Source organism: Myotis brandtii, unplaced genomic scaffold (assembly GCF_000412655.1).
Source record: "Myotis brandtii unplaced genomic scaffold, ASM41265v1 scaffold332, whole genome shotgun sequence".
Lineage (NCBI taxonomy): Eukaryota > Metazoa > Chordata > Mammalia > Chiroptera > Vespertilionidae > Myotis > Myotis brandtii.
In genome coordinates, this window is record NW_005362797.1 from 975,231 (window position 1) to 992,835 (window position 17,605).

Below are 17,605 nucleotides of genomic sequence, written 5' to 3' on the forward strand. Positions count from 1 at the left end.
TTTGGGGCCTTCTGTTCTGTCCTATTGGTCTGTTTGTCTAACCTTATGCCAATATTATACCATCTTAATTACTGTGGTTTTATAAAACTTGCTATTTCGTAGGGCACTTTATTCATCATTATCAGGAATGTTTTGGCTATTTTGGACTTGGCTTATTTTTTATAAATTTTAGCATCATGTTGACAAATTCCATGAAAAGCCCCATTGAGGTATCCTCCCTACTGCCTAATTACTTTAGCTTTACAATAACTCCCTGTACCTGTTCTTCTTCACAGTTAGTTATTCTTGGCCCTTTGCTCTCCCATATTGATTTTAGGACTGACTTGTCAAGAACCATTAAAAATAACTGTGCAGGGATAGTGATTGGACTTGAGTTGAATACAAGAATGAGGGGGTGGGGTGGGCTGCCTCTCCTCCCACTCTCAATATGTCTCCTTTTATTTTGATCTCTCTTTTTTTTGCAACATATTTTGTAATTATCTCATAAAAATGTTTTGTTGGGGGATCTCCAAAACCACCCTGAAGTTGGGTGATTTATTAGAAAGATCTGAAGCAAAGGGAAGAGGCACCTGGGGCAGAGTTCAGAGGACAGCAGGCACGAGCTTCCAAGAGTCCCCCCCCACCCCCCTACCCCCCGTGGACTCACACAGGACACACCTGTTCTTTCAGCCACAGGCTATGACCACGTGTGCCAAGCGGTGTCTATCATGGAAGCACATTGGAGACTTGGTATACAAGGTTATTTCAAGGGGTGGGTCATATAGGCACCCTCTGCCTATCACGTACCCAAATCCCAGACTCCCAAAAGTCAAACACGTGTTCAGCAAAAACGATATTGTTTGTACAGTGTAGGTGAGGTGAGCCATTCTTATCATTTGGGAAAGTTTTATATCAGTCTAGGGAACTAGCAAAGTTCTGAGATGCCACCCAGGGGTCAACTTTGTAAACCGATCTTTCTAGGAATAACAGTTTCAGACCTGCTATGTTAACTTTTTCTGCACAGATGAATTCCTGCATATAACTATGAATGGAATCCTCTTTTCGATTGTATTTTCTGTTTGATTATTTCTGGTTAGTAGGAATGCATTAATTTTTAAAAGTAGATTTGATACTAGCAACCTGGCTAAATACTCTTTAAATTTTAATTCCTTATCCACAGGTTCTCTTAAAATTTCTAAGTAATAAAATAATCATCAGCTACAAATGGTTTCATTTCTTATTTCAATTATTTTATCAAACTAAAAAATATCTTATTGTTTAGGACTTCCAATATAGTATTTAATAGAAGCATCTCTGTTCTCTTTTAAATGCCTTGAAATGCTAGTTATGATATTTTAAAAATTATTTTATTAGAAAAAGAGTGGAAAAATAGTAATAGTTTCTATATCTGGGTAGTAGTATATGAATGATTTTCATTTTTGGTTTTACAATTTCAATATTTTCCAGATTTTCTGTAATGAACATGCATCACTTTAAAAAAGAAAAACAGTAGTATTTTTGAATTGTCTGGGAAGGTTGTTTTTCTTTTTGAAATATAGTTTTGATAAACATCTATAATAATAAAAGCATAATATGCTAATTAGACCGGACAGCCAAACGAACTTCCAGACATCATTCTGGACGTCCTTCCAGATGAAGTCTCAGGGGGCTGAGGCAGAGGTGGTTAGGGGCGATCAGGCAGGCAGGTGAGCAGTTAGGGGCAGTCATGCAGGCAGGCAGAGTGGTTAGGGGTGATCAGGCAGGCAGGCGAGTGGTTAGGGGCGATCAGGCAGGCAGGCAGGTGAGCAGTTAGGAGCCAGCAGGCCTGCGGGGTCAGGCCTAAACCAGCAGTCAGACATCCTCTGAGGGATCCCGGATTGCGAGAGGGTGCAGGCTGGGCTGAGGGATCTACACCCCACTCCCCCATGCATGAATTTTGTGCACCGGGCCTCTAGTGTAAATAGAGAACTTTGATCACTCAATAAAAATTCTTATCTCTGTATCTTTACGTGTGTGACTCCACATTGAACAGAATTTTGACCAAGAAGCTTGGGAAGGAAGGGTAATAAATTGGGCTGTGAACCCAGTGGCATTCATATATAGGGTTGACTGTCCGATGCTCTTGCACCTTCATGCTCTGTCTTCTCACATCCCAGTCCTTCTGCCGGTCTTCCTTAGGCAGGAAGTGCTGGCAGAGAAACCGAGAGAACATTGGCACCTCTAGCCTGTGGTTGCTGATCAGAGTTCCCTCCACGCCTCTGTGGTAGTCACTGTTGCCATGGCTGCGATAGGGCACAGATCCTTTAACGAGCTACCTTCTTCCTTGCCCTGCTTCGCGTTGGCCAGGAGTTGGAGGAACATATCCTGTTATGGGTGCACAGGGGAGGGCTTTGTGAGGAAGGGAGAGTTTCACTTCGCACTCAGAGGAAGGAAGATGTCGAGAGGAAAGCGTCCTCGTGGGGACAGTGCCATGCCCCGTAGGGTGATCAGGACTAAGCACAGACGTGAGCTGGTCGGATGCAGCGTTCCCTTTGGATTTACAGTTCGTTTCCCTGGGTGCACAGTTTACTGCACAAAGATTTCCAGCGTGTCCTTTTTCTCTTATGTGACAATGGCTTTAGCGTTCACTAGTGAAGTTTGTCCTAGCATCGCAGCCTACACTGCACGTGCCGGTGGAGATGTTTTGTATGTACAGCAGATGTGCTCAGGTCTCAGCCCTCACTTCACCCAGGCCTGTGCACACGGCACCCCTCCGCGGCCCCTTCTGAAGCAGCAGCCTCCGTCTCCTCACCCTGCTCTGTCTTTCTCTCCATCCCGGTCCTTGCCCAACATCACATCACATGTGTGTTCATTTGTTGGTCTTCCCTACCAGATGCAGTCTCCTTGAGGATAGTAACTTTATCATTTTGGTTTATATTGTGTTCCCAGGGCCTAGAACAGTCTGGTAGGTTCTTAATAAATACTTACTGAATGAGAAAATGTAAACCAGTCAGAAAGTAACATCTTGGCAATATCAGTCAATTATTGCTCTTCTGTCTTGCTGGAGAATAGGAAATGAACAATATCTCATCGGCCTCCGAATACTACAAAGAAGTTTTGAAACAGGACAACACTCACATGGAGGCCATTGCATGCATTGGGAGCAACCACTTTTATTCCGATCAACCAGAAGTCGCCCTCCGCTTCTACAGGTGAGCTTTGCCTTCAGTTCGTGACACTCCTTTCCTGTGGAATATTGGCGAGACAGAAATAAAGAGGGAATGCAAATGTAAAGAAATAGTGTATAAGCCATGTCTGTATGAGACTAGAAACTCAAACACCCAGGTGTTTTATGAGCATTAAAAGTGACCTCTAAAAATTTGGAAATGCACAGATATTTGGCACCTTGTAGAAACACACCCCAATAATCACTTGAGTGTTTAACCCTATGGCATTGTTCGAATTAGCCATTTTGTCATTGACCAGTAACAGTTTAATGGCTGCTGGAAGCACCTCCCTCTCACCATCTCTGCCTTCATTAATGCCATTATCTATACTAATCTGTACTAATAAAAAGGTAACACGCTAATTAGATGGGACATCTTCTGGACATCCTTTCGGACGTACTTCCAGACAAAGCCACGGTGGCGGGGGCTGAGGCAGAGGCAGAGGCCATTAGGGGCGATCAGGCTGGCAGGGGAGGGCAGTTAGGGGTGACCAGGCCGGCAGGGGAGGGAAGTTATGGGTGAACAGGATGGCAGGGGAGGGCAGTTAGGGCCGATCAGGCAGGCAGGCAGAGGCGATTAGGGTGATCAGGCAGGCAGGCAGAGTGGTTAGGGGTGATCAGGCAGGCAGGGGAGCAGTTGGGGCAGCAGGCAGGCAGGCAGAGTGATTAGGGGTGATCAGGCAGGCAGGGGAGCAGTTAGGGGCATCAGGCAGGCAGGCAGGCAGAGTGGTTAGGGCTGATCAAGGAGGCAGGCACATAAGCGGTTAGGAGCCAGCAGTCCCAGATTGCTAGAGGGATATCCGACTGCCGGTTTAGGCCCGATCCCAACCGGCAGTTGGACATTCCCTGAGGGGGTCCCAGATTGGAGAGGGTGCAGGCCGGGCTGAGGGACCCCCCCCCCCCCGATGAATTTTATGCACCGGGCCTCTAGTGTGTACTATAATGACCTTGAAGCTGAGATGGGGGTGATATTTGCAAAGAGAAGCAGGCCCCAGGTTCTGAGCCCCAATGGGGACCTGAAACAGCATCCCGTGTTTTGTGAAGTATTGTCAACTTTTGTCCAACAAATTTTTCAGTCTAAATGAATTCTGTTCTCTGGTTCTCTTTTGAGTACAGACTTATTTTATCCTACAGCTTGTTTCTGGATTAATTTTTAAATTTTGATTTCCTCTTCAGCCCTTAGGTAATACAAGGAGGTAGCTGGCACCTGACAAGAGTTCTTCCCAGATACATATAAGTGATCATGTCAATGCTGTCTTGAGTCACGCAGCTGACTGTTCCCCTGCCCCCAAGCGGGTCATGGGTTCCTCAGGGCAGCTGGGCTGGATTTCATTTGCTTATCTGAACTCTTGTCCTTTGTCCTGTGGGATTAATGATGCGTAGAAGCAAATGGGCTTCTTGAGCTGTAGCGGTCTGTCTTCCTTGGTGGGAGCCCATTGGAGGTCGGTAGATGCAGCTAAACCACAAAATACTTATCACCAAAAACAGGACCCACTCAGCTGAAAACGTGGAAGTAAATGCTAAACATCCTCAAATTAGATCAGGAGGTTTAGGAGCTTAGCTACGGGTACGAAAGCGTTTTGAAGCAAAATGTGTGGGTTTTACTTTTCGTGACTATTTATGTCTTATTTTGATTCTCTGACCAAGCTTTTTGGAGGGAAAAAACTTACATAAGTTGTGTCTGACCTTGCCTCTGGACACCTTTCCCATAACTGGTACTATTAAAAAAGGCATGCTTTTGTATTTGCTTTAACATTTTTTTCATCAACTGCAATACTTTCTATTTCTATTTGGGGGTGTTAAAATTATAAAATAAATTCATTTCTAACTTTGTAAAAAATACATGTGTCTGAACATTTGTAAAGTTGGTCTGACACCCAAATATGTCTTCTCTTCTCAAAAAGGCGCCTCCTGCAGATGGGCGTTTATAACTGCCAGCTCTTCAACAACCTGGGGCTCTGCTGCTTCTATGCCCAGCAGTACGACATGACGCTGACCTCATTCGAACGTGCCCTTTCTCTGGCTGAAAACGAAGAAGAGGCAGCTGATGTCTGGTACAACCTGGGACATATAGCTGTGGTATGTTGTTCCTCTCACATCACTTCTGTCATAGAAAAGGTAGTGCAAGTCAGTCTGAAGGCATTTTCAGGAATTGTGAATCCAGGCTTGGCAACAGTCTTAGGTAGCAATGTAGAGGTTTCTAAGGGTCACCATACTCATTTTGTATTCCCGGGATAAATCCTCTCACATACAATTCCCCACTTGACTCCCATGATTGGCACTTGCTGCCCGGACAGGAGGAGGTGGCAGGAGGAAGCGTGTGGATCGGCGTGTGCGGAAATGTGTGTTTCTTTTGCAGGGAGTAGGAGACACGAATCTGGCCCACCAGTGCCTCAGGCTGGCTCTGGTCAACAACAACCACCACGCCGAGGCCTACAACAACCTGGCCGTGCTGGAGATGCGGAAGGGCCACGTGGAACAGGTCAGCGCCCTGCGTGCACAGTGGACAGGCTGCTGTCTCCACAGGCTGTAACTTAACAGGGAGCCTGGGTTTGAATCCTAGCCTGTCACGCGTTAGTGATGTGACCTGGCATGAGTCACTTGTCTCCGAAACAGAGCACCTGGTTTATCAGGACAGACCTGCACCCCCCAGTCTTCCCTGTTGTAGGGAAATGTTGCACCATTCACAATCCCCACCCACCAGGGAGCTGCTTAAGCCAGAATCCTAGGAGGTACCTGGAAACCTCCTGTTCGGACTGCCTCTCCTGCCACCCCATGTCCCCAGCGTGGTCGACAAGCCCTTGTCAGGCCTACCTCCAAGTCCCGTCCTGAACCCGGCCACCTTCCTCCCCCTACCACCCTCTCCCACCTGCTCTCACCTCCTGCCTGGACCAATGCAAGAGTCTCCTTGCTGGTCTTTTTGTTTCCAAGTCAGCAAGTAAGTGTGCCCTCTAAGACATCCTCCTCAGGACAGCCTCGGGGATTTTGAAGAAACAAACAAGACTATTTTATTACTACTTCGCTTAGCATCCTGCAGAGGCTTTCTCTTTTCACTTGAAGTAAAACCTGGACTTCAACCCTTGGCCTAGGAGGCCCCGTGGCTTGTGGCCTCTGGCTCCCTCTCAGACGACACCTTTTGCCGCTGCCGCAGTCCCCCCTTTCCCATGGTTTCGCTTTCTTCGGTTTCAGTTACTCACGCTCAGCCATGGTCCTAAAATGTTACATGGGAAATTCCAGGAATAACAACTTAGGAGTTTTAAATAGAGCATTATCCTGAGTGCGAACCCTCTCCATCCTGTCCAGGACGGGAATCATCCCTCTGTCCAGTGCATCCGCGCTGCACATCAGCCACTTAGTAGCTGTCTCAGTTATCAGATTGGTTATGAGAGAGAGAGGAAGGGGGGGGGGGGGAGAGAGAGAGAGAGAGAGAGAGAGAGAACATTTATATCACGTATATTGTCATAATTGTTCTATTTTACTATTGTTGTTAACCTCTTATTGTGCCTAATTTACAAATTAAACTTTATCATCGGTGTGTATGTGTAAGAAAAACATAGAATGTACAGGGTTTGGTACCATCCCTGGTTTCAGGCATTCGCTGGGGTCTTGGAGCGTTTCCCCGTGGATGAGGGAGGACTGCTGTACACCTTTCGTACTGACTTCTGGACACGTTAGCTGCCTGCTGCTCTGCAGACACGCAGGGACTGTCCTTACTTTAGGACCTTCGGAAAGTTCTTGCAGATCCTGCAGTGACTTTTCTTTTTGTCACTGAGGTCTCAGCTTCATCCCCTCCTTAGAAGGGCCGTCTCACACTTGGTGTCAAGGAGACCCTCAGGCACTGGCAGCAGAATAGGAAAGGCATGCTCACTGCCACCCAGCACAGAGCGTGGAGCTTTGAAATTTGCTGTGGCATTTGGTTGTGTTTGTTGTATTAGAGAACAGATCATTAAGAGCCCACTAAACCAGTCAACAGCAACACACACTGGATTAACAAGACTTTTTTTTTTTTTTTAGCATTGAGAGGATTATATTTTGAGTTGTCATATTGAAATATAAACTTTACAGGAACAGCGGTTCTCAAATAACTAAATCTACTTAAGTTTTCAGTTCCCTTATTTTCACCATATTTTGAAACATTTTAGTATTAATCTAGTTTTGGAAAATATACATAGTTAGTATATTAGTAAGTTGTATTACATGAGGAATGTCATCTGTATTTATCACATCATGTTTATTAAAGGTCCTATCTTGGGTAAAGGATTCTTTACCAAAAAAACCCCACAAATATAGTGCTGACATCTGCTCAGATACCTTTGGTTTTTCTTTTCTTTTCTTTACACAGGCAAGAGCGCTGTTGCAAACTGCGTCATCTTTAGCACCCCACATGTATGAGCCGCATTTTAATTTTGCAACAATCTCTGATAAGGTATTCTCTTTCTATAGCAATTTGGTTTTTAAAAAAATCATACAGATAAATAAGGGCATTCTAACCATAACTTCCGGAAAGAAATGATTTTTTAAACACAATTATTATATACACATATGTCTTCCTTTAAGGGACCGTGTAATAAACTTTAAAGAACGTTATCACCGAATATTGCCTAAACTTAATACCATTATGGATTGCAGAAGAATTATTTTACGTTTTAAGATATGACATTTAGTCATTAAAAATATACTCATTAAGGAGCTGCTGGGTTTGGGAAGGATTCAGTAATTGGCATTTACAGCAAGGAAATTATTTATATAATTGGTTATTTTCTTTTTCTCATATTTTTTCAAGTCAGAATTGTTATCTAGGTGAAAGAATTCTAAATTCCAAATAGCATAATCAAGCAGTTTACCCTTGGGAACCATTTGAGTTTGGACAGTGTGCAGATAGTATGTCTTGTTTTGACTCCCTTGCTCATTTGTTGGGAGTTTTATTCTGTGGTCTTATTCTGGTCTTTCTTGCAGATTGGAGATCTACAGAGAAGCTATGTTGCTGCTCGGAAGTCTGAGGCCGCATTTCCGGATCATGTGGACACCCAGCACTTAATTAAACAGTTAAAGCAGCACTTTGCTATGCTCTGATTGCTCCTTAGACCAAGTGTATTTTTATGATGGGGCATTGTATGAGGGAAAAAGAGGTGTGTTTATTTACATATGTGATACAAACCTGTGCTTGATATTAGTGAGGATGACATGAGGGAGTTTAAACAAGAATGTAAATTAAAACTTTTATAATAACTTTGTAATATTACAAAAGACAGGATTTCAGCATTTGTAAGTAGATCATGAAGCCTTCTCCCACATTATATAGTTGATGTTTATTTATAATGTTTATAAACCATTTTCATGAATTTCCTCAAAGTTTTATAAATGCACATTTTTACTGTTCTTAAGCTTGCCATTAGCTATCATGTAGCTAAAGAGGTCTGAAACTTGCACTTTTATGGCTAAAAATGTGTATATTTACTCTAATTAGAGATATATTTAAAGTATTTATCAGATACGTTGTGAGAGACTCTACATTTTCCTATGTATTATGCTTTAAAATAAATCAGTGTGTAAAACACCATCATTCTGTTATTTTTCATGAGATTTTATTTCAGGGAGCTCAGATAAAAACGTCTTTCAGAAGTCCGTAATCTTAGAAATCAAGTCATCATTTTAATTTTATTTGAAATGATGCACCACCAAGTCGGTTTTGTTCCTGAGAAGCTATTTTGGGCTATCACATTGTTAGTGTCAGAACCTCAGGATTAGGAATGGGGTCACAGGCCAGGAGTCCACCTGTGCTCAGCCCCGGGAAGGTCAGGCCAGGTCCCAGTTCTGTGTGTTGTAAATCCTGGACAGGCCCCGAACTGTATTAGAGGAACTCTCCTTAAGGTGTTTGTTCAAGGTCGTGTGTCAAGGGGACAGGGACACTCAAATCTGCATTTTGGACTTTGGAATCTGTCCATGTTATTTTTCACTTCTTAACTTCATGAACACTATTTTACAGATGCCTATTCGTTTCTCTTCAGATTTGTGTAAATAGTACAACTTAGCTGACAGAACAAAACCATGTGAATTTAAGGCATTCTAGATTGTCAGAGGCTGGAAGTAACCTCCGAGAATACGTGGAGAGTGTCTTCGAGGTGCAGATAAAGGAAGGTATGTCCTAGGGTCTGGAGTTGCCCAGTGACCGGTGGTACAGCCATGACAGACCCACGGTCCTGACCCTGAGCTTTAGGCTTTAACCTTTCCTTCTGCAGGGCATGCAAGTGCTGCTTTAGCTCATAGGAATTTCCTCCAGCCCTAGTACTGCACTTAGTATTTAGATTGACATTTTATAATGTGAACCGTTTTCTCAGTTAATGTAAGATAAGAGCTAATCACAGTGGCTAACACTAAGGATGTGTGTGCGCTCAGCACTGTTCTAAGCACTTGATGTGATTAATTCATCTGATTCCCACTGCAGTCCTGTGAGGTGCTGCTATTCCCATTTTACTTGTGAGAAAAATGAGGCACAGAGAAGTCAGGCCACTTGCCCAAGGTTAAACAGTTACCAGTGGCAGAGCTGAGATGTAAATACAGGCATGGTGGCCCCCGAGTGTCTGCTCCTACCCACTCTGTTAAATCACTTCACAGTGTTTCTCTTGTAAATAAAGCTACGATCATTTAAAATGAATGTTATATGCATTAGTAAAAGTGAATAATAAGGGAATAGTCACACAACAAAAAGTAAATGAGTCAGTATTCCTAAGGCAGCGGTTCTCAACCTGTGGGTCTCGACCCCTTTGGGGGTCAAATGACCCTTTCACAGGGGTCGCCTAAGACCATCGGAAAACACATATATAATTACATATTGTTTTTGTGATTAATCACTATGCTTTAATTATGTTCAATTTGTAACAATGAAATTGGGGGTCACCACAACATGAGGAACTGTATTAAAGGGTCGTGGCATTAGGAAGGTTGAGAACCACTGTCCTAAGGTGACATAGAGATATTTTTGTCCTGGCTTTATGTTAATTCAATGTGAACACCAATGCAAAGGGTGAGTCAGGGTGGCTGAGGGCAGAATGGTGACATAACACTGCGTCAGGAGCTATATACATCTCTGTAACAAAATTATTTCTGAACTGCGTCATTTCTGGCTTCTGTGCCAACATTCCTGTAGAAGGAAGGTTAACAATTGTCTTCAGTCATGGCTAAAAAGGTATTCAATCCATATGCAAACTGTTCAACCAAAATTAACATCATTGAGCTTCCGACTGATGATAATGAGATATGGCAAGAAGGCTGCCCACACTGAATAATTGCTGAGGTTAGAAGTTCTTCCTTTGCAAATGTATCACATCTGAACCAGTCCCCTCTGGTACTAATTGTTGTTACATTTCCGATCCCAGGATCAGAGCACCCATCAGGATATAATGTATGGCTCAGAGATAGGAAAATTGATAAAGATGACACGTCACTATCCTTTTAATGTAGTTTCCACCACCAATTCTTTATTAACATGAAGGATTTCTTATCAAGAGATTTCAGTTGGGACTGAGTTTAAGCATTCAGAAAAAACACACACAAAGATTTTAGAAATACTGTGGACTCAAACCTTGGACTATAATGAACCCAGAAATTGAGTTCAGGTAAAAGGCCATAACTAAATGGTTATAAATTCTAGGAAATAGGTTAATTGGAATGGTCCTTGGATATGTTCTAGAGTTCCAAAATGGTTATCTAGGCTCAGATATAAGTGGGGTGTGGGGGAGATTTATTTAGTAATTTGAAAATAACTGCAGTTTTATATTCTTCCATGTAGATGGCATTAGTCCTATTTTTTGGCTGGCAAATACAACATTTTTCAGAGATGCTGGCATTTTGCTTCCTTGATATTAAAGCCATATTCTTGAGATTAAAGAATAAAGATTAAATAAAGATTAATTTATAATCACGGGACTATAACATTCTTTGCAGTGTGATCCTTTCCCTTACCTGAATCCTGACTAATCAGGAGTAATTGGTTGGTAAGATGTCAATGATGGAAACTCCTGGAGAAAGCAACCACATTATCTTAGGGAAGAAAAGGCCACACCTAGACAGATTTTAGGAAGAAACTTTTCCCCTTTTTTTAAACAATATATTTTTATTGATTTCAGAGAGGAAGAGAAAGGGAGACCTGCACGCCCCCTACTGGGGATCAAACCAGCAACCTGGGCATGTGCCCTTGGACGGAATCGAACCTGAGACCCTTCAGTCCCCAGGCTAACACTCTATTCACTGAGCCAAACCAGCTAGGGCAATTTTTTCCCTTTTTAAATCAGAGACAAGATAGACCCTCACCCAGTGTTTGAAACTCAAGTTCAGTGGGCTCTAGAACTTCACACTGTCACTGCTCCCCCCCCCCCCAAACACCTGACCCACACCTGCTCTATGAGATTCTCTCTCTCCCTCCCTCTCTCTGACTAACAGGCCTTCTAAAGCTTCCCCCTTTCTAGTACTCCCATCATTATGGAAACTGCTCTCATTAAGGTCACTAATAACTCCCATTGAGCAAATCCAGCGGTGCTTTTTAAAAAAATACCCCCTTTTAAAATATATTATTTATATACCATACCATTCTCTTTAGTACCATTCAGTGATTCTTAATATATTCGCAGCTGAGCAGCCATCACTATAATTAATTTAAAACCATTTCACCATCCCCAAAGAAGCCTCATACCCATTAGCAGATTCTATTGAATGTGTAGATCTATTGGGGGAATTTTGCCATCTTAATATTAAGTGTGTTCATGAACATGGGATGTCTCAGTGGTTCATTTTTAGTCTTTCTCTCACTTGACCTTTCTCAGCATTTGCATGGTTCACTCTCTTGAAGTTTTCTTCTCCTTTGACTTCTTTAGTGCCATCACTTTTCTGGGTTCTCCCACTTTTCAGAGCACCCCTCAATCTCATGAAAGACTCCAAATTGCCCAATAGCTTAATTCCTTTTCTTTTGCTTGTTCTTTAAATTTTGTTGTTAGGGTTCCATTTTCCACCCTTTTAAATTCTCACTTTTTCTCTTATTCCTCAGTATGCTCATTCTCTCAAACAACCTTCAACTACCACACACAGGCTAAGGGTCCCCAGTCTGTGTTTTGGGTCCCATCTTTTGACTCCAGATATTGATTTCCAACTGAAATTGTCACTTGAATATTTCAGAGCCATTTTAAATTCAAAGTAAAAGTATTCATCAGCAGCCTCTCCAAATCTGATCAGACCTTGCACTGTATACAAAAGTTAACTTAAATGTATGACAGACCTCAATGTATAACTTGTAAGTACAAACTTTTAGAAGAAAACATAAGAGAAATTCTTTGTCAGTTTGGGTTACATGTTTTTTTTTTAGATGTAGCACCAAAAGCATACTAAAAAGAAAAGAAAGAAAGATTAAACAATTGGACTTCATGAAAATTCAAAACTTTTACAACTTGAAAGACCTTGTTAGGAGAATGGAAAGACAAACCATAGGCTGGGAGAAAATACTTGCAAATCTTATATCTGATAAAGAATTTACATTCAGAATATATAAAGAACTCCCAAAACTCAATAAGGAAAAATAAAAATGGGCAAATAACAAATTTTGACACTTCACTAAAGAAGCTATATCGATGGCAAATAAGCACATGAAAAGATTCTCAACAAAATTAGTCATTAAGGAAATGCAAATTAAAATCAAGTTAGAATGGCTACATTTAAAAAGATATACCATATCAACTGTTGGTTAGCACGTGGAGCAAGTAGAACTATATACCATACTGGTGGTGGGAATGTAAATTGGTACAACCACATTGGAAGATGGTTTGCAGTTTCTTAAAACATTAAACTCTACACCTCCCATTTGATCCAGCCATGCCATTCCTGTGTATGTACCCAAGAGAAATAAAAGCATACATTCATAAAAAGACTTGGGCCTGAATATGTATAGCAACTTTATTTGTAATAGCTCCCAAGTGGAAACAATCCAGATATCCATATCAATAGGTGAAGGAATACTACTACATAAGCTGCAGCATTTCCATACATACAAAACAACAAAAAGGAATGAACTATTGACATATGCACAACATGAGTGAATATTAAAAGAATCACGCTGAATGAAAGTAGCCAAACAAAAAGTACATGCGGTATTATTCCATTTACATAAATTTCTAGAAAATGCAAACTAATCTGTATTGACAGAAAGCAGACCAGTGGTTGCCTGGGAACAGGAGGCCTCAGAGAGGAGTGGGAGGGAAGACTCACAAAGGTGCATGGGGAAACTTTGGGGTGACGGATATGTTCGTTATCTCAGTTATGGTAGTGGCCGCATCAGTGTATACATATGCCAATCTTATCCCATTTTACACTTGAAATATATTCAGTTTATTGTATGTCAATTATACTTCAATGACACTTTTTTTAAACAAAAATCTCATAGAATCCTACATTCTTACAAAAAAGTCAGTTTCACTGTATGTAGAGTATAAACTACAGGTTTATAGACTTGATTTAAGCAAATACAAATATCCCAGGTAACTGAAGCGCCATGCTATTTTTACAGACACTGTTTAAGTGCTATAAAAGTGTAGGAGCGCGACAGATGTTTAAAGAAAAAGCATTGAGAGCGGATGAGAGAAATTACCGGGTGAAGTGTCTTACCTTGGAAGAGCAGTGTGATTTTGACAACCTGCGAGGAGAGATGGGCTATGGAGAGGCATTCCAGGCAAGGCTCCTGGGTCAACATATTTGGGGGCCTTTAGAGTATGAATTTGGCGGGATGGGCACTGGACAACAGCAGCTAGAGAGGGCTGGCCATGACAGCTAAATCTGGAGGCTCAGGAAGGACTGAAATGTAGGTTTTGAATCCCAAGTTCAGGAGTTTAAGCTTTCCCTGAGGACGGAAGAGGAAGCAGGTATTTTGTAAGAATCATTCTGAAGGCAATGTTTAGGGTCAGTGGGAGAATATAAAGTTGAATATAGTTTGCAAGTAAAGTTTTCTAGGAAAATGAGTGTATTTACACTAGATAATAAATAATAATTTCTCAACAGCATAGCATATGCATCCGATCAGATAGTTCAGGCCACGCTTCTGCTTGGTTACACCCTTTTCTCTTTCCCATCTGCGCTAAAAAAAGCCGAAAATGTGCCTGGATTGTCACAGCTCATGCAAAGAACACTGGATGTCACAGATGGTGCCTCGTTAATTATGGTTTGCAACAAATAGTTTTCTTAACAAGATTGTTGTCTTTTTACAAATGCAGGGCTACTCATTATGTAATATTTCTCTATTTCACAGGAATTTGGGGGAAAGAAGAACATGAATACTTACACAGTTTTCTCCACGTTAAGATTTGTTGCATTGGAATTCATGTCTAAGGGGAAGCTGTGATGAGAACCACTTTGCTAGATGGTTTCTAAGAGCACTTTCACCTCTGAAGTCCTCAAAAGGCACCAACTATTGAAGCTCCCTCAAAAGCAATAGGTAACCTAAATAGCCCATATCTGCTCAACCTGTGGGTCGTGACCCCTTTGGCGGTCGAACGACCCTTTCACAGGGGTCGCCTAAGACCATCCTGCCTATCAGATATTTACATTACGATTCATAACAGTAGCAACATTACAGTTATGAAGTAGCAACAAAAATAATTTTATGGTTGGGTCATAACATGAGGAACTGTATTCAAAGGGCCAGAAGGTGGAGAACCACTGTGCTAAAGCGGCTACCTTTACAGCTTGAGTGGAGGTGAACAGTACAGTGCCAGTGGGAAGTGTCCCAGGTTCCTCAAGACAGAGGGCTTTAAAGTGAAGGATCCAGGCCATCTTTTGAGGCCCTTATGAAAAACTGAAGAACAAGAGGTGGGGAGTGAGAACAGTGTAATAATAAGTAATTATGATGTATCAAGCGCCTACTGCTTGTAATCTTTGAAACCCCACAAGTTAACTATTAGGATTCCCACTGTTCTGGTGATGACCTCAGAAAGATTACATCACCTGCACAAGGTTACCCAGGTAGTAAAATCTGCATCTTGGTGTGCTATCTTTTTCCAGGTACGTAAGAACAGATAAACTAGCAAAAGTAGATGAGGTGGTTGCTACTCACAGGTTAGATAAACACTGAAATGCCACAGAGAACAAGTGGTTCACAAATGATGCTATGTGCCCCATCAGAAGGGTCCTGACAGTTAGTTCCATGACTTGTACTGGTCACAAGGTGCTTCCCTGATCTCCTCTGATTCATTCTCTCAGCAGCCCTGTGGGCCCAGCAGTCTAGCAATCTGTATCCCCACCTTACAGACGAGAAAAGCAAAATTCAGGGCGATAACAGGATCCATCACAGCCACACAGCTGGTGAGAGACAGATTGGGGAGGTAAACACATCTTCTGTTCCCCATGACAGCAGTACATCTCCACTTACCCGACCAGGCAGCCTGTCAATGATACAGAGACTAAATGAAAGGCCAAACTAAATGTCTTAAACTTTCCAGGTGAGGGAGAAGTGTGATTGGAAACACAGTCACTTCAAGCAGTACCAAGCCTGTCCCAGGTACATTTCACTGGGTAACGTGGAGGATGTTCTGGTTCCAAAGGAAGCAGAAGATCCCCACCGGCTCTGACCTGAACCGGCTGTGTTACGTGCCCTGAATCCTGAATTCTGACCTATCTAAACTTACAAGTGTACAGAGGGTTTATTTTTTAAAAATATATTTTTATTGACTTCAGAGAGGAAGAGGGAGGGAAAGAGAGATAGAAACATCAATGATGAGAAAGAATCATTGATCGGCTGCTTCCTGCACGCCCCACACTGGGGATTGAGCCGCAACTTGTGAGCATGTGCCCTGACCAGGAATCGAACTGGCCACCTCTTGGTTCCTGGGTTGACACTCAAATGCTGAGCCACACCGGCCAGGCCAGAGGATCTATTTTGGTTGCATAGCTCATGATAGGATTTTAAACAGAAAACAAATTCTGAAGAACTTTGATAGGAAAGAACACATGTTCTTAATACTGACTTCTCAGAACAGGGCTGCTGCTGCTTCTCCTCCTCCTCCTCCTCCTCCTCCTCCTCCTCCTCCTCCTTCTTTTTTTGCTGAAAAAGCTCTATTGTTTCATTTGGTCCAATGCATGGGAGAGGGTTTCAGAGAGAAGAGGCTCAGATGAAAGCCAGGCACCTGGGGAATGCACAGGGGCCTCTGAAATGCCTCTGGGCTCCAAAAGCTCCTAGTCGTGCTTGAGGGTGAGCCTTTCGAGGAGATACTCCCCCAGCCCGGCCAGCCTGCGGAGGTGTCCGGTGTAGCCCATCTTCTTGATGAGTTTCACCTCCTCGCCCCGGAAGTGGTTCTGCAGGAAGTCACAGAACTGAGTGTCTGTGCGGGTAGAACCCAGAGCATGCAGCTCCAAAGGGGCCTGGTTCGGGTTCCTCTCCAAGGCCAGGGCGGCTTCCATGGCATCCTGTTTTGCCCACTCATCTTGGGAAGAGAATGTGGCCACCGCACTTGTTTTGCAACTTTAAGAGATGCTCAGTGCCCTCGCTCTTCTCCACCAACTCGTGGAAGCAGTGCCCGCCCCCTTCCAGAGCCACATCGTCCAGGTCGAAATAGAAGCCGAGAGAGAGAGGTAGGTGTGGGAGGCCCACAGAGGCAGGTTGGCCAGGGGGTTGACCAGAGCCTCCACGTCGGGGGCATAATTCTGATGAATTTAGGAGCTCATGATGTTCAGCAATAAGGAGTTAAGGCAGAAAACAAACAAACCGTGTGTTGGCTGGTCCCAAAGATGCTTAAGGTGGTGACTGGATAAGACACAGGAGAGTGGCCAGAGGCTGGAAGAAGGGGCGTCCCTGGGTCGGATTCTTCACTTCTTATCCATGAGGTTCATGAGCAAGCAGCTTTCCCAGGCGCACAGTGACGTCACTAGCCAGGGCTGGTGAGGGGAGTGAGCCAAAAAAATCTGAGTCCGGTTCAAGAGGTCCACTGTAAGCGCGACATTTGATGGTGAAGTCTCCTGGTTTTCCTCCTTTTAAAATAGCCATGTGGATCTTGCAATGAACCTCAAAGCAAATCTGTATTTGTTGTCTTATTTTTATTGAATTTACTGGGGTGGCACTGATTAACAGAATTATACAGGTTTCAGGTGCACAATTCTACAACAACACATCATCTGTACACTGTACTGTGTGTTCACCACCCCAAGTCAAGTCTCCGTCATCACCATCTAGTACCCCCCAGCCCTTCGTACCCTCCTCCCCTCCCCTAAAGTCTGTATTGTTTTCATAGAAAAGTAGTATATTCCTCACATCTTTACAAAAAGCAGCTGTTCTGGGACGAAGGTCTGTATAAGTCCTGTGGTTTCCCCAGCAATGTCCACATCTCTCCTTCCATTCCTCAGCTCCAGGTGGGAGAATTAAGTGGGTGAAGTTTGCCTTGTTTAGCGCCTTCC

General features: G+C 43.0%; 1 protein-coding gene and 1 pseudogene across 4 annotated transcripts in view; one reads left to right on the forward strand and one right to left on the reverse strand.

The window, feature by feature from the left end:
- TTC8 (tetratricopeptide repeat domain 8) overlaps window positions 1–8,747 on the forward strand; it is a 37,403-nt gene extending 28,656 nt beyond the window's left edge. For 3 of the 4 annotated variants that reach the window (XM_005871173.2, XM_005871174.2, XM_014543669.1), the window contains 5 exons: window positions 3,031–3,170; window positions 5,089–5,263; window positions 5,544–5,666; window positions 7,527–7,610; window positions 8,141–8,744. In XM_005871173.2, coding sequence (XP_005871235.1) covers window positions 3,031–3,170; window positions 5,089–5,263; window positions 5,544–5,666; window positions 7,527–7,610; window positions 8,141–8,257 — 639 coding nt within the window. In that variant the 3' untranslated portion in view covers window positions 8,258–8,744. Of the gene's footprint in view, window positions 1–3,030; window positions 3,171–5,088; window positions 5,264–5,543; window positions 5,667–7,526; window positions 7,611–8,140 lie in introns of all 4 variants that reach the window. The other variant, XM_014543668.1, reaches the window with a different exon arrangement.
- A 7,572-nt stretch (window positions 8,748–16,319) lies between these two features.
- On the reverse strand, window positions 16,320–16,879 carry LOC106726922 (annotated as a pseudogene).
- Between the last annotated feature and the right edge of the window lie 726 nt (window positions 16,880–17,605).